Source organism: Oncorhynchus keta, chromosome 25 (assembly GCF_023373465.1).
Source record: "Oncorhynchus keta strain PuntledgeMale-10-30-2019 chromosome 25, Oket_V2, whole genome shotgun sequence".
NCBI lineage: Eukaryota > Metazoa > Chordata > Actinopteri > Salmoniformes > Salmonidae > Oncorhynchus > Oncorhynchus keta.
Genome location: NC_068445.1, coordinates 13,378,286 through 13,402,506, shown reverse-complemented (window position 1 = coordinate 13,402,506; position 24,221 = coordinate 13,378,286). Strand labels below are relative to the sequence as shown.

General features: G+C 41.9%; 1 protein-coding gene across 7 annotated transcripts; it reads left to right on the top strand.

Annotated features, from left to right (window-relative positions):
• Positions 1-253: 253 nt before the first annotated feature.
• On the top strand, positions 254-23,997 carry LOC118358238 (RNA-binding protein Musashi homolog 1-like). 7 transcript variants are annotated; one of them, XM_035735822.2, is made up of 15 exons: positions 254-488; positions 861-901; positions 1,633-1,714; positions 2,965-3,049; positions 14,616-14,657; positions 15,290-15,382; positions 18,506-18,554; positions 19,239-19,321; positions 19,428-19,545; positions 20,256-20,336; positions 20,967-21,023; positions 21,294-21,350; positions 21,457-21,602; positions 22,058-22,103; positions 22,249-23,997. In XM_035735822.2, exons 1-14 carry the CDS (start codon positions 430-432, stop codon positions 22,097-22,099), a joined length of 1,035 nt encoding a protein of 344 aa, XP_035591715.1. In that variant the 5' UTR covers positions 254-429; the 3' UTR covers positions 22,100-22,103; positions 22,249-23,997. The 7 variants fall into 7 exon arrangements, with proteins under 7 accessions (XP_035591715.1, XP_035591714.1, XP_035591713.1 ...); XM_035735821.2 differs by having other exon boundaries at positions 21,457-21,623; XM_035735820.2 differs by having other exon boundaries at positions 20,199-20,336; positions 22,318-23,997.
• The last annotated feature ends 224 nt before the right edge of the window (positions 23,998-24,221 follow it).

Sequence of the window (24,221 nt, the reverse complement as noted above, 5' to 3'; positions counted from 1 at the left end):
GAAATAGCCGAATCCACTAATTTGAAGGGGTGTCCACATACTTTTGAATGTATGTGCCTCGTTTAAAACCTTGAACCGGTACGAAATATTTTTAGCTCACACCAACAAAAATGATCATTCTAATGATTTCATACAGTATTATCATTTACCCAAACTAAAATACATATTGATATCTCTATTTGTTTATTTTACAAATTGTAACACATTTTTGTATTTATAAGCATGCGTAAAATGTGCGTACCGCTAGGATGAGAGGAACACGCGGGCACAGCACAAGGAGGAGGAGTCGACCAGCTCCTTGAGCCAAATGCTCTCGTCCCTCCTCTCTGCAACAGCCCGTTCCTCTCTTAAACCTTGGCCAAACCCCCGCACCATCTCTCCACTCGGTCTGTTTTTCCATACCGTACAGTCTGTACACACCGGCACGAAATGGATACGGAAGGGAGCCAGAGCAGCCTGTCCTCCACGGACTCTCCTCACGACCCCTGGTAAAACCTACCTTCCTCATTCGGCTATACCTAGTCATGAGATTGATACACCTCAGAGACAAACCCTGGAAACCCTTGAGAGAAACTACATATTTTACTGAGACGGAGAGCGTGCTCGCACTTTTTGTGTTGTTGGTCCATGAGCTTCTCATCTTCAAAGAGAGACCGCCCATTCATAGTATTTTTGTGAACAACAAAGTTATTCTTAGGCTTCAATAACGGTGTTATAATTTATATTAAGCGAGTTAAATATTGCTGTAACGGGTCGACATTTCTAAATGATTGAACTGCCCTTGTTTACCAAACATCAAAGCTTACATATTACGTAGCCCTGTTTCATGTGCATTCTCACTTACGTGTTATTTCTTTTAGCAAAATGTTTATAGGCGGTCTCAGCTGGCAGACGACACAAGGTGAGCTTTTTCTCCAAACTTTATCAAACTTTTATCTGCCGTTTATTCTCGTATGTGATTCTCAGTCGTGTGTTTTTAAAGTCACAGTGAGAGTTGGAAATAATCATCTGTAGCTATTAGCCCAAATTCTTGTTTTGATTAAAGATTTCTAAAAGTGATGAATGAGTTGTGCTACACTCGCTTGGCATCTAGATAGATTCAATCAGAGGTCCTTTGCTAAAATCAAAGTCCCTCATTCAACACAGATCAGTAGCCTAGCATACAGGGGGATATAATACAGAATGCCATGATGAAAATGAATCAATGCTAAAGTAATGAGACAACTACAACTGTCCCTAAATCTTTGGCGATAGGCTATTGTTCAAGACAATAATTGAGCACATCGCAGGAAGAAAGATCGTTGCATTCCTTGAGGGATGAGTTTTGTCTTGATTCTGTCATTGGATATTGTATCATTTCTTTTATGCGGTATGCATGTTGATATAACCGAAATATATCCGATTCTGTATAGGCTGTCATGGTCCAATTTAAATATTCCTTATTTTATGTTCTCATTACTGGAAATTAACATTGTTGACGTTTGAACCGAATCACAGACTGCGACCATCAGAAAGTTGAGCAATGGTGGCTACAATTCTACCGTAGTAGGCTGTAGCGTCACACACCACCTGCTTTAAGCAACTGCCATACAAAAAAATAGTTTCTCAGTTTGTTGATCTTCTTTCTTTCAGAGGGATTGAAAGAGTACTTTTGCAAGTATGGCGAGGTGAAGGAGTGCATGGTGATGCGGGATCCAGTTACCAAGCGCTCTAGGTGAGGGGGGTGTGCGCGGTGCAGCGCCCTATCAGAAAAGCCCAAGCCCGCTCAAGACACATCACATCAGTTACAACTGCTCGTGACTACACAGGCCTACTTAATTCACATGATTATTATGTGTCCATGCTTTCTTTGTGTTTGAATTATTTTACAGTGCCTTCAGAAATTATTCATACCGCTTGACTTATTCCACGTTTTGTGTTACAGGCTGAGTTCAAAATGGAATAAATAGATTTGTCTCACCCATGTACACAATATCACATAATGACAGTGAAAATGGTAAAAAAAAAAAAAACATAATTTAAAAAAAAACACATTTATTGAAAATAAAATATAGATATCTCATTCAGTATTCATACCCCAAATGTTAGACTCACCTTTGTCAGTGATTACAGCAGTGAGTCTTTCTGGGTACGTGTCTAAGAGCTTTCCACACCTGGATTGTATAATATTTGCCCATTATTCTTTTTCAAAATTATTTCAGCTCTGTCAAAATGGTTGTTGACCATTGCTAGACAACCATTTTCAGGTCTTGCCATAGATTTTCAAGCATATGTAAGTCAAAACTGTAACTCGGCCACTCAGGAACATTCACTGTCTTCTTGGTAAGCAACTCCAGTCTAGATTTCAGGTTATTGTCTTGCTGAAAGGTGAATTCGTCTTCCAGTGTCTGGGGGGGGAAAGCAGACTGAACCAGGTTTGATCCCAGGCTTTATCTCAACCGGTTGTGATCGGGAGTCCCATAGGGCAGCGCACAATTGACTCAGCTTCGTTCTGGTTAGGGGAGGGTTTGGCCAGAGTAGGATGTCATTGTAAATAAGAATTTGTTCTTAACTGACTTGCCTAGTTAAATAAAAAATGAAACAGTTTTCCTTTAGGATTTTGCCTGTGCTAAGTTCCATTGCGTTTATTTTTTATCCTAAAACTTCCCAGTCCTTTAACGATTACAAGTATACCCATAACATGATGCAGCCACCACTATACTTGAAAATATGAAGAGTGGTTCTCATTCATGTGTTGTATTGCCATAAAAAGGGGTTGAATACTTATTAATCAAGACATTTCAGCGTTTCATGTTTAATTATTTCTAAAAACATAACTGCACTTTGACATTATGGGGTATTAGGCCAGTGACAATCTCAATTTACTCCATTTTAAATTCAGGCTGTAACACAACAAAATGTGTAAAAAGTCAAGGGGTGTGAATACTTTCTGAAAGCACTGTATATGCTGATATTTATTTGCAGGGGTTTTGGATTTGTCACTTTTGTTGACCAGGCCGGTGTGGATTCAGTTTTGGCAGTAACCAGGCATGAGTTGGATTCAAAAACAGTGAGTTATTAATCCACTTAAAGTATTTCTGTAGACTAGAATAGTTTTCTAATATTATCACTTCTATTTTTTACCCAAAAGCCTACTCCAAAACATGTTCTTTGTTCTCAAGAACTAACTAAAACCATATTTCATATGGCTGTAGTAGTTTTATCAATTTTTAAGTCTTTTAGACATTTTCTACAATTTTTTTAACTTTTGTAAAGTTATGACATTATCTCTGGGAAATAAGTCAAATGTAAATTCAAAATTAAGTAAATGTAGATATATTATTGCCTTTATATGGCACTATTAAAGAGTTGCCATAGCTGCCTTTTAATTTAATCTAGACTACTAAACTATGCTATTAGTAAAATACTTTGCTCTTCCCAATATGATTTGCAAGTGTTCTTTACACGTGACACTTAACGTGGTCTAAAAACTACATGTTGAGCCATGGAGTAAAGTTCAGGAATAGACTGGGCTACAGAATGTGCTCTCTTTCCCTTACCCCCCCTCCCCACAGTGAAACGGTCAAGAAAGTGTTACACAGCGTCAATTGCCATGGAAACTGGGGGACCCAGACAGGGTTGTGCTCAATTGCACCGTTTCTGCTTCATAGCAAGTGTAAACTCATCGTCAAACGTTCTCCATGCTGTTATATACTTCATTTCGCAAGTCATTTGTTCCTAGAGTGAAAATGACCTCCATAACTGTCTTCTTTAAACACATCAATTCATTAACTTGTGCCTCTGCACCCTGAAATTAGTAAGCTACTGGTGTTTATGTATTTGGGACAAGATAGTGATATTCCCAACACTGTCATATCGGTGCTATTCAATAGGGAGGGAGTGTCAGAACAACCACTACCATATGGAGGGGCATTATGATTCCTTGTAGGAAAACCAAAGAAAATCTCAGAACTCCGTTAGCCAGATCAAAGACATGCACTATTGTTTCGAACAACCTGTTTCTATGTGTAGATATGCATGAGGGAGTGTGTATAACTTGCGTTTTTAAAACTCTAGGGGTTGTGTGGTTTTGTTATTAATGAATGTGGGCTGGTTTGGGAACAATGCTGCTTGTTGGTCGTCATAGGGATGGCTGAGTTCCCCCTTACTGGGTGGGAGTGGTGATGGTTGGGGGGAAGGTCAGTGTATTGAAATGTGCTGAGGCTCCTTCTTTCCTTTTGTGTTCGGAGAGGTACACCATCAACATATCGACAGATATACACAAGGAAAATGAGACTAAAGAGGACACCACTCGAGGGAGGGAGGGTCATAGTTAGGGTGGAGAACTATATGGGAAAGAGAGCGCGAGTAAATCGCAGTAAGACAAAAATAATGGTGCGCAAAAAAAGGTCCAGTCACCAGGACCACAAATACAAATTCCATCTAGACACCGTTGCCCTAGAGCACACAAACTATACAGACCTCGGCCTAAACATCAGCGCCACAGGTAACTTCCAGAGAACTGTGAACGAGCTAAGAGACAAGGCAATGAAGGCATTTATGCAATCAAAAGGAACATAAAATTCGACATACCAATTTATGATCTGGCTAAAAAAAAGCTTGAATCAGTTATAGAACCCATTGTCCTTTATGGTTGTGAGGTCTGGGGTCTGCTCACCAACCAAGAATTCACAAAATGGGACAAACACCAAATTGAGACTGCATGCAGAGTTCTGCAAAAATATCCTCTGTGCAAAACACCAAATAATGCATGCAGAATTGGGTTGATACCCGCTAATTATCAAAATTCAGAAAAGCCGTTAAATTCTACAACCACCTAAAAGGAAGCGATTCCCAAACCTTCCATAACAAAGCCATTGCCTACAGAGGGATGAATCTCGAGAAGAGTCCCTTAAGCAAGCTGGTCCTGGGGCTCTGTTCACAAACACACCCCACAGAGCCCCAGGACAGCAACACAATTACACCCAACCAAATCATGAGAAAACAAAAAGATAATTGCTTGACATATGGGAAAGAATTAACACAAAAAAACTGCAAACTAGAATGTGATTTAGCCCTAAACAGAGAGTACACAGTGGCAGAATACCTGACCACTGTGACTGACCCAAACTTAAGGAAAGCTTTGGCTATGTACAGACTCAGTGAGCATTGCTATTGAGAGGCCTTTGTAGGCAGACGGCTATGTGCTCACTGCCCACAAAATTAGGTGGAAACTGTGCTGCACTTCCGAACCCCCTGCCAAATGTATGACCATATTAGAGACACATATTTCCCTCAGATTACACAGATCCACAAAGAATTAAAAAACAAACCTAATTTTGATCAACTCCCATATCTACTGGGTGAAATACCACAGTGTTCCCATCACAGCAGCCAGATGTGTGACCTGTTGCTACAAGAAAAGGACAACCAGTGAAGAACAAACACCGTTGTAAATACAACACATATTTATGTTTATTTATTTTTCCTTTTGTACTTTAACTATTTGCACTTCGTTACAACACTGTATATAGACATATTATGACATTTGAAATGTCTTTATTCTTTTGGAACTTCTGTGATTGTAATGTTTACTCTTAATTTAGTTTTTCACCCTTGTTTATTATCCACTTCACTTGCTTTGGCAATGTTAACATATGTTTCCCATGCCAATAAAGCAAGTCATAGGGTGGAGGGCTTTACGGGAGAGACAGAGAGAGTCATAGGATGGAGGGCTTTACGGGAGAGACAGAGAGAGTCGTAGGGTGGAGGGCTTTACGGGAGAGACAGAGAGAGTCATAGGGTGGAGGGCTTTACGGGAGAGACAGAGAGAGTCATAGGGTGGAGGGCTTTACGGGAGAGACAGAGAGAGTCATAGGGTGGAGGGCTTTACGGGAGAGACAGAGAGAGTCATAGGGTGGAGGGCTTTACGGGAGAGACAGAGAGAGTCATAGGGTGGAGGGCTTTACGGGAGAGACAGAGAAAGTCATAGGGTGGAGGGCTTTACGGGAGAGACAGAGAAAGTCATAGGGTGGAGGGCTTTACGGGAGAGACAGAGAAAGTCATAGGGTGGAGGGCTTTACGGGAGAGACAGAGAGAGTCATAGGGTGGAAGGCTTTACGGGAGAGACAGAGAAAGTCATAGGGTGGAGGGCTTTACGGGAGAGACAGAGAGAGTCATAGGGTGGAAGGCTTTACGGGAGAGACAGAGAAAGTCATAGGGTGGAGGGCTTTACGGGAGAGACAGAGAGAGTCATAGGGTGGAGGGCTTTACGGGAGAGACAGAGAGAGTCATAGGGTGGAAGGCTTTACGGGAGAGACAGAGAAAGTCATAGGGTGGAGGGCTTTACGGGAGAGACAGAGAAAGTCATAGGGTGGAGGGCTTTACGGGAGAGACAGAGAGAGTCATAGGGTGGAAGGCTTTACGGGAGAGACAGAGAAAGTCATAGGGTGGAGGGCTTTACGGGAGAGACAGAGAAAGTCATAGGGTGGAGGGCTTTACGGGAGAGACAGAGAAAGTCATAGGGTGGAGGGCTTTACGGGAGAGACAGAGAGTCATAGGGTGGAAGGCTTTACGGGAGAGACAGAGAGAGTCATAGGGTGGAGGGCTTTACGGGAGAGACAGAGAGAGTCATAGGGTGGAAGGCTTTACGGGAGAGACAGAGAGAGTCATAGGGTGGAAGGCTTTACGGGAGAGACAGAGAGTCATAGGGTAGAGAGAGAGAGGTTGGAGGGCTTTATGGGAGAGAGAGAGAGAGAGTCAGGGTGGAGGGCATTATGGGAGAGAGAGGTTGGAGAGCTTTATGGGAGAGAGAGGTTGGAGAGCTTTATGGGAGAGAGAGGTTGGAGAGCTTTATGGGAGAGAGAGGTTGGAGATATTTATGGGAGAGAGTCATAGGGTGGAGAGCTTTATGGGAGAGAGAGAGAGTGTGTGATAGGGTGAGAGCTTCATGGCAGAGAGAGTCATAGGGTGGAGAGCTTTATGGGGGAGAGAGAGAGAGAGGTTGGAGAGCTTAGAGAGAGAGAGTGATAGGTTGGAGAGCATTATGGGAGAGAGAGAGTGTGCGTGATAGGTTGGAGAGCTTTACGGGAGAGACAGAGAGAGTCATAGGGTGGAGCGCTTTACGGGAGAGACAGAGAGAGTCATAGGATGGAGAGCTTTACGGGAGAGACAGCGAGAGTCATATGGTGGAGTGCTTTACGGGAGAGACAGAGAGAGTCATAGGGTAGAGAGAGAGGTTGGAGGGCTTTATGGGAGAGAGAGGTTGGAGAGCTTTATGGGAGAGAGAGATTGGAGAGCGATATCGGAGAGAGAGAGTGTGATAGGTAGGAGAGCTTTATGGGATAGAGAGAGTCAATAGGGTGGAGAGCTTTATGGGAGAGAAAGTCAATAGGGTGGAGAGCTTTATGGGAGAGGGAGTCAATAGGGTGGAGAGCTTTATGGGAGAGAGAGTCATAGGGTGGAGAGCTTTATGGAATGGTAGCGTCACAGTTTCAAAGTAACATTCTGTGCAGTAGTATAGAAGTGTAGAGCAACGTTTCTAGATAAATAATAGATTAAAGAAGTCAGACCAAGTCAAAGGTTACTACATTAGTCTGATTTGGCAAGATGATAGTTACAATGGGGCTTTAATGGTTAGTTGCCATGGCTTTTTTGTCTCCATGACGCCTCCCTCCAAAGAGATTGGACACAAACCAACATCTTTGAAAATGATAATTCCTGGGATACCAGACTAGGTGACAGTTTAACCTCTTATAAAAACCTAGAGCAGTAATAGATTAGATCCATGTGTTGCCAGCTGGATGGAGCATAGCGGAGTGTGGTTGGTAACAGGGTGTGACTGTGCTCTGCGTGGCCGGTGCTCTGTTGCAGCTTTAGAGTGTGTGTCTGGGGTGGAGAAGGCTCAGTGACCAACGGCAGGGGTGGGATGGTGAGTAGGGTTGGCTTTAGTTTAGAGCGAGAACACCCGGCTCCCTCTCTTCTCTCTCACAGCCGCAGGCAGGCTCTCCTGTTAGACAGTAGAGAGAGAAACCTTCTCTCGTGGCAACCGAAAGAATTGACCATGCTGTGACTGACTAACCTGCTCCAGGACAAGAATGGAGGGGGGTTTACTCAGAAGGACTTTTTTAAATTGACTTTTATTTGTGGCTGCTAGGCACACTGTCTGCTAGTGACTTGAGTAGCCTGTCTATGTGGAATTATTGTATTATGCTTTAAGATTACTCCCATCGGAGGGATGTTGCACTCTGTCGTCATGGTTTAGAAAAGGGTTTGAGGTAAAGTGAGTTTTGCAAGATGTTATGTAGTCCTACATTTCTAAAGCGTAACTTGAACACACGGATACTCCCAACAGGCTAATATATTGATGATGGCAACAGTAGTTCAATCTCAAGTTACAGAGTGATAAAGACTCCTGCAGCTCGTAAAACATGTTCTATCTAAACATAGAGAATTGTGTCAGTCGGACTTAGTCCTTAGTATGGATGTCATTGGTGTACTCCACTAGAGGTCGACCGATATTGATTTTTCAACGCCGATACCGATTATTGGAGGACCAAAAAAAGACTATATCGATTAATCGGCCAATTTAAAAAATATATATAAAAATATATATATATATATATTTATTTGTAATAATGACAATTACAACAATACTGAATGAACACTTATTTTAACTTAATATAATACATCAATAAAATCAATTTAGCCTCAAATAAATAATGAAATATGTTCAATTTGGTTTAAATAATGCAAAAACAAAGTGTTGGAGAAGAAAGTAAGAGCGCAATATGTGTAATATAAGAAAGCTAACTTTTAAGTTCCTTGCTCAGAACATGAGAACATATGAAAGCTGGTGGTTCCTTTTAACATGAGTCTTCAATATTCCCATAAGAAGTTTTAAGTTGTAGTTATTATAGGAATTATAGGACTATTTCTCTCTATACCATTTGTATTTCATATACCTTTGACTATTGGATGTTCTTATAGGCACTTTAGTATTGCCAGTGTAACAGTATAGCTTCCGTCCCTCTCCTCGCCCCATACCTGGGCTCGAACCAGGAACACATCGACAACAGCCACCTTCGAAGCAGCGTTACCCATGCAGAGAAAGGGGAACAACTACTCCAAGTCTCAGAGCGAGTGACGTTTGAAATGCTATTAGCACGCACCCCGCTAACTAGCTAGCCATTTCACATCGGTTACACCAGCCTAATCTCGGGAGTTGATAGGCTTGAAGTCATAAACAGCGCAATGCTTGAAGCACAACAAAGAGTTAGTGGCAAAACGCACGAAAGTGCTGTTTGAATTTATACTTAGGAGCCTGCTGGTGCCTACCATCGCTCAGCTATCAAATCATAGACTTAATTACAGTGGGGCAAAAAAGTATTTAGCCAGCCACCAATTGTGTAATTTTCATCATAGGTACACTTCAACTATGACAGACAAAGTGAGAAAAAAATCCAGAAAATCAAATGGTAGGATTTTGAATGAATTTATTTGCAAATGATGGTGGAAAATAAGTATTTGGTCAATAACAAAAGTGTATCTCAATACTTTGTTATATACCCTTTGTTGGCAATGACCGAGGTCAAACGTTTTCTGTAAGTCTTCACACACTGTTGCTGGTATTTTGGCCCATTCCTCCATGCAGATCGCCTCTAGAGCAGTGATGTTTTGGAGCGATACATGGCCCCATTCATTCTTTCCTTTACACGGATCACTTGTCCTGGTCCCTTTGCAGAAAAACAGCCCCAAAGCAGGATGTTTCCACCCCCATGCTTCACAGTAGGTATGGTGTTCTTTGGATGCAACTCAGCATTCTTTGTCCTCCAAACACGACAAGTTGAGTTTTTACCAAAAAGTTCTATTTTGCTTTCATCTGACCATATGGCATTCTCCCAATCTTCTTCTGGATCATTCAAATGCTCTCTAGCAAACTTCACACGGGCCTGGACATGTACTGGTTTAAGCAGGGGGACACGTCTGTCACTGCAGGATTTGAGTCCCTGGCCGCGTAGTGTGTTACTGATGGTAGGCTTTGTTACTTTGGTCCCAGCTCTCTGCAGGTCATTCACTAGGTCCCCCCGTGTGGTTCTGGGATTTTTGCTCACCGTTCTTGTGATCATTTTGACCCCACAGGGTGTGATCTTACGTGGAGCCCCAGATCGAGGGAGATTATCAGTGGTCTTTGTATGTCTTCCATTTCCTAATAATTGCTCCCACAGTTGATTTCTTCAAACCAAGCTGCTTACCTATTGCAGATTCAGTCTTTCCAGCCTGGTGCAGGTCTACAATTTTGTTTCTGGTGTTCTTTGACAGCTCTTTGGTCTTGGCCATAGTGGAGTTTGGAGTGTGACTATTTGAGGTTGTGGACAGGTGTCTTTTATACTGATAACAAGTTCAAACAGGTGCCATTAATACAGGTAATGAGTGGAGGACAGAGGAGCCTCTTAAAGAAGTTGTTACAGGTCTGTGAGCCAGAAATCTAGCTTGTTTGTAGGTGACCAAATACTTATTTTCCACCATAATTTGCAAATAAATTCATTAAAAATCCTACAATGTGATTTTCTGGATTTTTTTTCTAATTTTGTCTGTCATAGTTGAAGTGTACCTATGATGAAAATTACAGGCCCCTCTCATCTTTTTTAAGTGGGAGAACTTGCACAATTGGTGGCTGACTAAATACTTTTTTTGCCCAAAGGGATAATATAATAACACACAGAAATACGAGCCTTAGGTCAATAATATGGTCGAATATGGGACCTATCATCTCGAAAACAAGACATTTATTCTTTCAGTGAAATACAATTTGTAAGTCGCTCTGGATAAGGGCGTCTGCTAAATGACTTAAATGTAAATGTAATGTAAATGTAAATACGGAACGGTTCCGTATTTTATCTAACGGGTGGCATCCATAAGTCTAAATATTCCTGTTACATTGCACAACCTTCAATGTTATGTCATAATTACATAAAATTCTGGCAAATTAGGTGGCCCAAACTGTTGCATATAACCTGACTCTGCGTGCAATGAACAGACACACAATTTCACCTGGTTAATATTGCCTGCTAACCTGGATTTCCTTTAGCTAAATATGCAGGTTTAAAAAATATATACTTGTGTATTGATTTTAAGAAAGGCATTGATGTTTATGGTTAGGTACATATTGGAGCAATGACAGTTCTTTTTTGCGAATACGCATCGATTATATGCAACGCAGGACACGCTAGATAAACTAGTAATATCATCAACCATCTGTAGTTAACTAGTGATTTATAATTGATTGTTTTTTATTAGATAAGTTTAATGCTAGCTAGCATTCGCGTAACAGGCAGCCTCCTCGTGGAGTGCAATGAGATGCAAGTGGTTAGATCGTTGGACTAGTTAACTGTAAGGTTGCAGGATTGAATCCCCGAGCTGACAAGGTAAAAATCTGTCGTTCTGCCCCTGAACAGGCAGTTAACCCACCGTTCCTAGGGCCACCATTGAAAATAAGAATGTGTTCTTAACTGACTTGCCTAGTGAAATAAAGATTAAATAAAGGTGTAAAAAAAGAAAATAGGCCAAGTCGGTGTCCAAAAATACCGATTTCCGATTGTTAACCTGTCCTATAAAATGTCCCATTCAAATCTAAACAGTTTGAGAGATCATAAAATAATTTGTTCTATTGATTGTAGAATTGGTATGGATAAAGGGTTTCAGTTAGCCCTGACGTGAAGGGACTAGCATGCTGACCCAAGAGGTCGTCGAGGAGAGCGAGGGAGGGAGTGCGGGAAGTTGTCAGGTGGGATCACCCCATCTGTGATTAATATGGATCTTTCAGTGTAACATTTCTCGTGTTGATTCAAGAGTTGCATTAACACCGTAAAGAGTTAAATTAACACTCAATTGTGTAAAAGAACGCCAGTGTTGGTGTTTCCATTATTATCATATTTCCCAGCACACTCTCTTGCAGGTCGATTTTTGTTGTTGTTGTTGTTTGTGTCAATATTTATGTTTTTACATGTACATTGATTGAATTAATCTTATGCTACTCAAATATAAATAACATTAAAAAAAACATATTTATTGGACTTATTGCACCCGTTATGGTTGTTCCAGTTTATAGATTTAAGGTAGTCTCATATCTTAGTCTTCCTAACCCTGGCAGTCATTCTGAATGAAGGTGATGTGTTAATACAAATTCCAAAAATGTTGGATAACCCAACTCTGTCTGGATTCCAATAGGAATTGAACATCACTTCACAAGCCAGCATAATGTGATTTGCAGGGCTGATGTGGCATATAAACTGAGTTTCAGGCCATTGAATTAGAGTAAAACCTGGCCCTCAAAAGAAGGACTTATGAAATATGTATTGTATTGTCTTCAATAATTAAATTTTAATGACAATATATTCAGCTAAGACCTCACTTGGTGAATGCCACAGGACTGAAAAGTAATGAATGTAACAGCCATGTCTCTGTCACTAATAAACACAGTCATGGGGGGTACTGGTAACGCTAGAATTCACCCGAAAGGCACCCTGGGAAATATGCCATGGGAAATATGCAATTAAGGCTTAAAACTACAGCAGGGCTATTCAATATTGTATGGTTTGATTTTGTATGGTTATTCAAAGAACCATCCTCAAAGAACCATCCCATTTATGGTTCTTCAGAAATCCTAAAATGGTTCCCCGATATAGCATCGCTCTCAAGAACCTTATTTGGTTCCAACTTGCACCTTTATTTTAAAGAGTGCATGGTTGGACTGTAATTGGTCAAATTGATTGTCCTGATTTGATAAGCCCCCTTGCCTTTTTCTAAGGCTCAGCTCTGTGGACAGTCGGTGTGCCTAGGTTACGGCCTAGGTTACGGCCTATCTCCCTGACACCAACACTTCTGCCACGTTTAGCATGATCCAATATATATGTCATCATTACATTTTTTTAAAAACAGGATGTTTTGAAGTTTGTGGTTATGTATTTTACTTTGTGTCATAAATATAGAAAAGGGGGGAATTTATCTTTCTCCAATCAATTCTCTATTCGGGTCATTCATTTTGTTTTCAAAAATAATTTTATGAAAAAGTTCCCTCACCTGTCTAATGTCCATATTTTCCACCCATGGGTGTGTGTTGGTTGCTGTACGTTGATTTTTTTTTGTGTGTGTCTGTTTGTTTGTTTTTTTAATGTGCACAGGAGTGTTGGACATCAGGAGGGTTGGTGACCGGAGGTGACTATCAGAGTAGTCTAGCAACCATAGAACTAAACAGTAGACTGCATCCTATACACCATTCAGTCTAGCCGAGCCTTCTCACTCTGCTCAACAGAACCTGCCGTGATGTCGACACTATACACGTAGACATAACTGTACTTTACTCTGGTAAACGCATGTGGTGTACCACAGAGGCACTAGCTCTCTACTGTAGTTCTACTGTAGTTCCACTCTACCCTGTCATGGTTACGGACTAATATAGTGCTCTTAGCACTGTACTGTCTTACTGTCTTGTAGCATAACAGTACAGAGTGGAATAGTCTAGTTGTTCTATTAGATCAGTAGAGACTAATACGATAGAGGTCTCTAATTCCTGTACTATAGTCTCTATCGTCGCATCTTATTTGTATGGTGTAGTTACTCTTTATCCAATCTGAACAAACGACTATATTGTCAATAGGAAATATATGAATTCAATGGTTTGGCTTTTGTTATTTATGATCGTTATATTAATTTAGTATTATCGTCTTCCTGAAAATGTCCAATATTTCAGTCTCTGCACTGTTAATGGTAGCTTAGCTCCCACGTTTACTGAAGAACTGTGTGGAAGAATGGCGATAAACACACTATGAAATGTTGGCTTTTAAATAGCTCACAAAATCATTGTAATGTCTTAGCGGGAGAGAAAAGCAAACAAAATGAGGCTGATGTGCTGTCAGTGTGTGAGGTTGACGGCTCTCTCCTCGGTCTACGTCAGTCCATTCTCCCTCCTCGTCTTCCTCGTCTTCCTCTTGTTCTGTGCTGTCCCTCCCTTTCTTTCACCTACTGTGTCTCTTTCGCTGTCCTTCCTTTTTTTTTGTAGAGGTGAGATGTGTCTGTGATTGTAGTGCCTTTGTGAGATTCCAGGAGGTCACATGTTGGTGACGAGAGGAGGTGAGGGCTGTGGAAGGCAGGCAGGCATGCCGGAAAACATTCCCACTCGTTCCACCTGCACACCTATAAACCAGCACTTCAGGGGTTGGAAAAGTATTCATAGAACTGAGAGCAACCCTGGCTAGGCCAATGGGGTTATGGTTACAATGAAGTTAAAACGAGAGCTTCTTAGTTCCAAATCTAGCAGCAGATTCTTTCGGAGAGAAAGTAAATGTTATACTCATGAATGTTTTTCACCTTCTATGCCCCCCACGTTGTGAAAACAACAATCCCTCGGGTCTATCCTCTAGTTGTGTTTTACCTCTAGCTTTCATAATGACCTAATGTACTGGTGCAGCATTGTAACCCGGACACCCATGTTAATAAGGAACCTTACAGGATGAGGCAAGGAGCGGCACCAAGGAGACCACAACCATGGACTTGGTTCACATTTACCTGATTTCATGGGCTCTGTATTGAGCTGCGTGTCTAAACTGGCCTTTCTCCTCTTTAACTCCCTCCTCTAGATTGATCCGAAAGTTGCATTCCCTCGTAGAGCCCAGCCCAAGGTGAGTGAGCCAGTCTAGTCATGGTTCGCAGGGCTTAGTCCTGTGAGTTCAGTGTGAATGGCATGGCTGGGAGGGAGCAGGTTAGCCTGTGCTTGCCATGTTAAGCTTTTCACATTCTATCTGGCCTAATGCCTTGTCAAGAGATGAACATGACTGCTGCTGTGACATCAATGTGATCTCTTGTGTGATCAAGTGGCTTTTGTTAACACCTTATACAGCACAATAATGTACATTAGTATATTCATAAGAGCGTGTAACCTGCAAGTTCACTGGCATTAATGCAGGTGGTGGTAGCAGTAGTAATTTCCTACATAAGCAGTGTAATAACTATGTTAATAATGTACTGTTGGTGGTGATGCCATAAATATCAACATAAAGTCTAAAAACATTTTGTGCTAATACTTGGGCAGAATTATTTCATCGGGCTCCTTTATTTTTCATGCAAAGGGGTCTTTTAGGAGCTTTGAGGTAAATTGGAAGCTTTGCCTGCTGGTTGTTTTTTCATTGGCACCTGAATTTATCATAGAGATGGACAATACCAGGCTACCCATCTACAGCCACCGTTAAAGGGTCATCTTAATCCATGGTGTTATTCTCCATCCATTCATAAACGGACCCATTTCTCCTTGCAGCTAGTGACTCGGACCAAGAAGATTTTTGTTGGAGGTCTGTCCGTGAACACGACCATTGAGGATGTCAAGGCGTATTTCGAGCAGTTCGGAAAGGTAAGCCGCATGGGAGCTGGTATATAGCTATTGAAATGTGAGGTAGAAGGTAGACGTGTGTGGATCTGTGTCTCGGACTGTGTTGAGAGGGAGTGGAGATGAGTGTGATGTTGCATCATCCTCCATGCCACTGTTTTCTTCAACCCGTCTCACATCTTTGTTGTTTAGATGAAACTGATTGCTGAGGTAAAAGGGAAAAATGAAGTGCAATTGAAGAGTTGTTTTGGAAGGGAGGAGAGTTACTTGTGGGAGGGGTGGAGGAGAAGGATAGAGAGGGTAGAACGGAGGTATGGAGCATTAGGCTTTAGTTAGGGAAAAGAGGGAGAAAAAAGTTTTGGGGAGTGAGTGTGGTGATGGTAGGGAAGGGGGAGGGATTATCAGAATTTGAATTAATCTGATGTAACAGCTGCTCCTACCCCCAACCCCCTCCTGGCCCGTTACCGTGGTGACCCGGCTTGCCCATTGTCCCCAAGTAATTCAGCGGGCAAGGGGTTTTGTGTTGAGGGTGGGGAGGGGCGGGGGGTTGGAGAGTGTCAACCCAGGAGTTTTGTAACAATAACACTGGTTGACCAACGGTCAAACCGACCCAAACCAGCATACGTGTCACTTCCAGTCTGTCTTCAGTTCTTCAAACTTATGCTTTTGATTTTATTTGAATATCCGTATTGTACTCAGTTGTGACGCTTCCCACCATAGATTCCAAGGGCTTTGAAATGCAGAACAGAGATAATAAATGAAGAGGTAACAAAGGCAGAAGGGAGAACGGGTGCAAGGACTATTATGTCTTTGAACAAAGCTAGGCAAAAATTTGCAAGTTTGTACAGGAGTTCAATATTTACAAGGAGGTGCGCTGTAGTGCACTCTTACTCCTCTGTTGAATCTTCAAACTTTTCTTACTTTTTTAACTATTTTAAACAGACAACTTGAAATAGTGGTCGCAAGTAACCTATGCAAGAAAGTAAGGTGCAAATTCAGTAGGAAGTCAGATAAACCAATGAGCCTGCATACTAACTAGATTAGCTTTCAACCCCAATAAAAAGCTGAGGCAAAGCTAATTTATGTAGTTTACCATTAGCCATTGTGATTATGTAATATTAAATTCAGTCTTGATAATTTAAACTATACTTCCTGTATCTATCACATACTATAAGCGGCACATTTTATTTTAGCTTTATTTAACTAGGCAAGTCAGTTAAGAACAAATTCTTATCTTCAATGACGGCCACTTCTACATGAAGTGCTTCACTCCCAATCATAAACTTGCATTAATGGAATGAGATGGAGAGAGCGAGATGGCTAGATGGAGAAATGTAAACTCTAGCCACCCATGGAAGTTTCTGATTCGACTGCCTCACTGGACCTTTTGTCTCCTGCTCTGGACAAGGGGGTGGAGAGAATGACTGGGAGGATGAGCAGTGGAAGAGGGGGTAAGAGGGGAATATTGTCCAGTGCACCATTAAAATGTCCCGTGTTTGAAATATATAGCTTTGAAGGACGGTTATTGACTTACTAAGAAACATTTAGTTAAATGAGGACATTGATGTTTTAACTTGAGTACATTTTGATTGCACTGGGTACTTGTGGGGATGATGTGAAAAACACACCTGAAGTGTCAGGACAGTTTTATCATCCTGCTGATTGTAGATTTCAGCATATAATTCACCTTCTAATACAGTATATACAGTTTGGTTAAAGTTTGGTGCTCTAAACTGTGGAGCAACATTGTCTGTGTTGTTCCATTGCTGTGTCATGGTGCTTGGACTGTGAAGAGGCAGGCCTGGTTAGGGAGACAGGAGGGGTGATGGGGAAATGTCAGAGTGGAAAGAGTCAGTGATTTGAGAGAGCGAAGACTGACAGGTCTTTCACTCTAGCTGGAAGCCCTCCTCCCTCACCCTTGACCTTTCTTCCTGCAAGCTACCCAAGGGTGGACCCAAGCACGAACACACACACTGACACACGCCCATTGACTAACACAATGTGTCAGCTCTGCGTGGAACCGTATAGGCGTGTGAATAAGTGGTTCTGGCAAATAGGTGGTGGAACCATGTGCACCTGCCTTTGGCTTTATTGCAAACTGAAAGGCATTAGATATTGAATGTGGAAAGCACACATTTTGCTTTACTAAAATATTAGTTAGCAATTAAATCAGGAGTTAATTTGAATGATATTAGGTGTTTGACAGTTGCTTTTTTTAATGCGATTTTGTATTGAAATGTATTGGTCTGTGTTCAGCTGAAGATGAATCCTGGGCCTCTACTGTGAAGGAGGGAGGTATAGAGGGAGAGGAAGAGAGGTCACTAGGAGAATAGGAGTTATGGCTGGCTGTGCCAACAGACAAAGCCTCCACACCTCTTTGTTCTCTTGCACCCATTCTTTGTCGCTCTCTGTTCTCCTCCCTCCCAATTTAGTCCCACATTTTCTGTCTCCACCTCTATCTCACGATAGTTTCTTTCACCTCTCTCTCTCTCTTACACACCCATCTCTACCTCACCACGGTCTGTACCTGTATTCTCTCCCCAGGCCCTCTTCCCCACATCCAACATTATACATGCCCACATTTCTATCTTACTTATTGTACCTTCTGTCTATCTACATCTCTCACTCTTCCTCTCTTTCTCTGTCTATCTGTCTGTATCTCTCTCTCAAACTCTCACACATTCTCTTTCTCTTAACAAATAATGCTTGATGCCAGAAAGATTTTTAAGATAACTTTTTGCACAGTTGCCATGGGAATGGCAAACTTTGGAAAGTAGGGGGAGCGAGGATGGATTATGTCCTCTTTCAGAGAGAGATTCCAATTATGCAGTTCAGAGGCAAGACATCTAACTAAGAGAAACAGGGAATTGATTTTGTGTTTGTGAATCAAACCTTTTCTAGCGGCCATCTTGTGCCCATGCATCACTAATGTCCCCTCTTAAGATGTTTATTCTGTTTTCTTCTCCTCCTCTACTGTGCTCCCCTCCCTCCTTTGAAACCTGTCCCCCTCCTCCACCCCTCCTCTCTGCCCCTTTTGTCCATCTGTTGCTGAGCCTCCCTGGAGAACTTGAGAAGGGGTGAGGTCAGACAATATGGCGCGTGCGTACATTGTGTGAGGTGATGTGTGTAAAACTCTGTGTCCTCTAGGTTGATGATGCCATGCTCATGTTTGACAAGACCACCAACAGACACAGAGGTGAGACTGAGAAACCCTCTCTCTGTCCAGTCCCCCAGTACTCTAAGCTTTACATCTCTGTATCCTCAATAGGTTTTTACATTTAAGTCATTTAGCAGAAGCTCTTATCCAGAGCGACTTGCAGTTAGTGGGTTCATCTTAAGGTAGCTAGATAAGACAACCACATATCACAACCGTAGTAAGTAATAATTTTCCTGAATAAAGCAACTATCAGCTATCTCCTCCTCATAGGCTGAACAGGAGGAACGGAGTAGGAGGAGAGGAACAAGTCTAGGCTAATTAGTCAGTCTGTTAATCGAGGATCAGGATAAAGCCTCCTAAAGCGCCTTCTACCCACCCTGGGACTGATCGATTATGACAGCCCGCCAGCTTTACTCTGCTGAGGGAGGGAGGGAGGCTCACTGACCTGGCCAGCAGGGAGGGGAGGGAGGAGGGGATGAGCCAGGAACAGCACCCCAGAGGGGGGGGAGGGTGCGAACGTACTAAACGGCTACTACAGTACCTAATACAGAAGGTGGTTAGCAGTCGTGCATTAGCTCCACACACTAACCCCCAGAGACAGCAGAATGGATTTCCCCAAACATGGGTTTGAGATGTTCAATAATGGGCTTTAATCAATGGTGTTGCTGAGCTCTTCATGAGCTGACCCTCCTCACATACATTATTTGTATTTGTCCACTCCAGGGTTTGGCTTTGTCACGTTTGAGAATGAGGATGTGGTGGAGAAAGTGTGTGAGATGCACTTCCATGAGATAAACAGCAAAATGGTGAGCTAAGAAGGCTTCGTTATTCAATACACAATGTAACTGTTAGTTGTAATTGTTAGTTGTAATTGTTGACTGTTTTGTTCCCCCTCGTGTGTATTCATGACAGGTGGAGTGTAAGAAGGCTCAGCCCAAGGAAGTGATGTCACCCACGGGCTCGGCCAGGGGGCGCTCTCGGGTGATGCCCTACGGCATGGATGCCTTCATGCTGGGCATCGGCATGCTGGGTAAACTCATAGTGACGAGGATGACGACAGTAATGTCGACGAAGATGTGGCCCCTCATCCTGTTACCCCATACCATCACACATCCTCTCATAATATCATATTTTATATTATGAAGAGATGATTTACCACAGAAGTTACTACCGCTAGTGGACAGATGACATACTCTTCATAACATCATCTCCCCTTAATAAGATATTTTCATATTTGCACCTGCCAAGTCTATTAAAACATGTGGTACCAAATTTGTTTGAGGTACCCTGGAATTGATGCACTGTATGATCTTAGGAAAAAGTAATGCATGTATGTATGTAATATTGCTATTGATGAGATATATATATATATATATATATATACACATATCTCTCATCAATAGCAATATTACATACATACATGCATTACTTTTTCCTAAGATCATCATTACAGTGCATCAATTCCAGGTTACCTCAAACAAATTTGGTACCACATGTTTTAATAGACTTGGCAGGTGCAAATATGAAAATATCTTAGGCAAGGGTACAGTTGTTAAGTTAGATCAACTTTAAACTGAGCATACGTACACAACATACACTGTTGGCTGATCTAGAATAAAGAATGTTATTGAGTGCATTGTTTTTGTGAACCTGTTGTTACATTGACAGTATCCTCTTTCACAGGCAGGGGGCAGCACTGTTTCACTCAAACACAGACCCATGACTGTCCTTTCACCATAGGTTACCCAGGGTTTCAGACAGCTACGTATACTAGTCGAAGTTACACTGGCATCACCCCTGGATATACCTATCAATTCCCTGGTAAGAACCCACTCCTCCACACATTCATACTCCCTTGTGTCAAGCATGGCCATTTCGTGAGGTTCCTGGACGGTCACAGAGGAGTAGAAGAGTCCAATCATTTAATGATGGTTGTGTGATCCTATTCATCTTCACTTGGTGTGTGTCTAGACTCGTCATAGTGTGTATAGCTCCCACAACACAGAGTCTTTAACCAACACAGCCTCCATGGAAGCTCATAAAGCACTCCGTGTCATTTGCTGCTTATAAATATCAGGGAGTGGATTACATGTGCTTTGTGTGTGATTGTATGTGTTCGTAAGAAAAAGAGTGGGTATGTTTGTGGGGGGGCAGTATATTCTTATTCCATCCTAACGTATTGTTCTTGAACCACCAGTTAAGCTGAATCTTTCTTCTATGTAAATCTGCCACTTCCCATTCGCTCTTCATTTCTTCCTCTTACGCCATCTCATTGATGTGTTCCGTGTTCCCTTGGTGTCACCCTAGTTGTATGTTCCCTGCCAGTGTGTGTGTGTGTGTGTGTGTGTGTGTGTGTGTGTGTGTGTGTGTCTGGATGGGTGTATGGATGGGTGTGTCCCTTACCTCGCTGGTGTGTTGTTTCAACAGCACTCTCTGATGTTTCTGTTCTAGAATTCCATTTAGAGAGGACCCCCCTTCTGACATCACCACACCCCTCTGAGCTCACAGGTCAGTCCCTCCTCTGGCCTTTATGAGCAGCATGCCGTCCGTCTGCTACTCACCCCTTTACTGTGCTACACACCAGTTATTACACAGTGACACCAGTTACTACACTAATTACACACCCGAGTCGTGGGTAATGTAGCCCCATATGTTAGAGGTGGACATGATGTCAAGGATAATGGACAAAATCATGTTCTGACTGACCTCTAGAGAGGTCAAAGCTGTTGGTAGCCTGAGCTGGATTTGAAACCTGCTGTACCTCCTCTGCCCTATCAGCCATTCCTCTGTCGGCATACGGACCAATGGCAGTGGCGGCAGCAGCAGTAGCAAGAGGTATGTATGAGGGGTTGAGAAATGTTTGCCAATTTGATGTACAGTATTTCTCCTGTGTAACTAATTATGTGTCTGTCTACTTATTTGCATCTGTATGTTATTTTAGGCTCCGCCCCCTCTCGCTCTGGGGGGTTCGGCAGCCCTGGGCCAATGGCAGACTTATATGCAGCAGCCAATCAGGAGTCTGCTGTCAGCAGTTACCTCAGCGCTGCAAGCCCCTCCCCAAACACTGGGTTCGGCCATAGTCTGGGGGTAAGACACAGCCCTTATCACGTAGGTATTTTAGACCCTATTCATGTTTGGAAATGCAAAATGTGTCTGCATACTATCTGTTCAGTTTGTCATAGGAAGACTATCGATGCTATAGAGCAGTGCTCCTAAGATGCTGATCTTGGCACATGTTCATAGATCCATCTTGCAATACTGCCCAATCCTGTGTTATGACCGTATACATTCAAGGGGTCTGTTATGAGCATAGAATTGTCTGTCAATGTGTGACTGTCAAGTCAAAGGAACAAGTAATGTTGCTCTTGGGTAATATACTGTCCATTTTGACAGATTTTGCTTGCACATTTGGTGAGGGTTGTATTATTGAATGTGATATGATGTTGGGGATGTTGAGAGTGTTGGATGTTGAGTGTTGGTGGTTGTGTTCTGATGACTGGGTGCTCCCTCTAATCTCTCCTGTGTCTGACTGCTCCCTACAGGGTCCTCTGATTGCTACGGCCTTCACTAATGGCTACCACTGAGAGAGTGAGTCTGCTACTATACCCACCCACAGCATCACATACTCAGAGTCATGTTCCGTTCAAATAAATCACTCTAATTTACTGTACATTTATTGTAGCAATATAATGTTGCCTATAGACACATGAAAATTGTCTCAATTTCTCTGCAGAGCTGTGAACTGAGAGATGGAAAGCTTTGAACTGGTCTGACACTCCTCTCTGGCTGTGTGACCCTGCAGGTGCAGTGGGAGCACTGACCCTTGACCCCTGATGTCCACGCCCCTCCTCCCACTGAGGATCTCTTTTCTTCAGACTTCCTGTGTTCGGTCTTAACATCCCCTCCTGTCTAACATGTTACTGTAGTTAGCAGAAAGCAACAACAACCTTTAAAAATATATATTTCTGCTTGTATTAGAAAAACATGCAGATAATTCTAGCTACTTTTTAAAATGTTATTTCATTTGACTCTTTTGTTGAAATTGTCATGTATTCTCGTATGTCTTAATTATTTTTTAATATTTTTTTTCCATTTGATTATTTTGTCAGAAGGTGTTTTATTGAGTGGCAGTGAGGGAGAAAAAGTGATCTCCAGGTACGGAATATGTGAAGGACTGGAGCAAGTATTTGTACTGAATAAATGTATATTTATCTTTTAGTACATACAGAACATTGCTGATAATACCATATTTTTTTTGTATGTATTACAAAGTTGAAAAATGTATATCTTGGTATGTTTTTAACAAACATTTGTTATACTAATAATGATACAAGTAACAAAATTGATAGTCATGAGCCTATTTCCAGTCAGATTTGAACTGCGTGATATCTGTTTTTTTGTAAAATATTGTGAATATAACTGCCTTTTGGATTCTGCAAAAAAATGAGGGGTATTGGGAAGGCAGTGATGGTATTTGTTTTCAGCAGATGTTTTTTTAACTTTCATTCATACTGTTCGGCGTTGGCCACTCAGACTCATACATATCATAGTATCATAGTGTATTTGTGTGATTCCTAATCTTAAGCTGTCTGAGTTGTGAGACTGGTCCAGGTATGACAGAGTGAAAGGGTTTGCTCCTATACTGTGAAATCACGCAGGAACCACTGTTATCAGCACCGGGAGTGAGAAAGCTTGTGGGGATATTCCTCTTTTGAGTAGGCCTAAAACTGTTTCTTTCATCCTTACTTGGAACTTATTTTATTGTTGTTTTTAGAATGATCATTTTGAATATGTGGTGGTTGTAAAGGAAAATGAAGGACAAACATGCAGGAACCAGTCGTAAAAACAGTTTCACAGTGGTACGATTTTCACGCTAGATTCTTTCGCAGATTGTGTTGTGTGACTGCGCGTTTGTGTGTGTGCATTGTATGGCTATGCGGTCACACTGGAATTAGGTGTGAGATGTATTGTCAGGGAATGGATACATTGGTGGCAAATGTGAATTTATCATCTTCATTTTGCTTTGTTAATGAACGTCCTTGTCTCTGTCGATGTGTGGAGAGGATTCGTTCATTTGTTTCAGTGCTAAATGAACACTCTCAGAGGTGGTCCTGAGGCTCTTCCATGATGAGATTGTATGTATTTCTCCACACTGACCGATACGCTGTACATCTACTGGATGAAATAGACTGGAGCCATGAAACTCATGAGAAGCTATATACTTTTTTTTAAATGTTACCTTTTTGCAATGGGAGGTTAGATAAGGTGTTTTACTTTTGTGGTTAGTTTAAGAACAAGAGGCGCTGTCAATTTCTATCACCAAGTTGTAGATGTTGATATTTTTCTAAGCCTGCTGATGGATTGCCATGGTGTTGCAGCCTTTGGACTCTGGACTCTGTGTTTACTCTGAAAGGTTCTTGTCAACACTGTAACCCTCTTAAACATTTTTACAATTCCTAATAAATTATTTTTAAACATTCTACTAATGTTTTAAGTTGTAACGGTCTTTCCAAACATGGTTTTCATGAAAAGGTTTAGAAACAGTAGTAGTTGGATTGATTTTCAAGCTTGACATGACTAGTATACTGTACTGTCTGTGCAGAAGAGGCAATTGCCTCAGGCCTCACGAGCTGGGCATAAAAAATATGAAAATAATTTATCCTCTTGAGCCCCCCCCCCCCAATGCTCTGCTCGATGCATAACAAA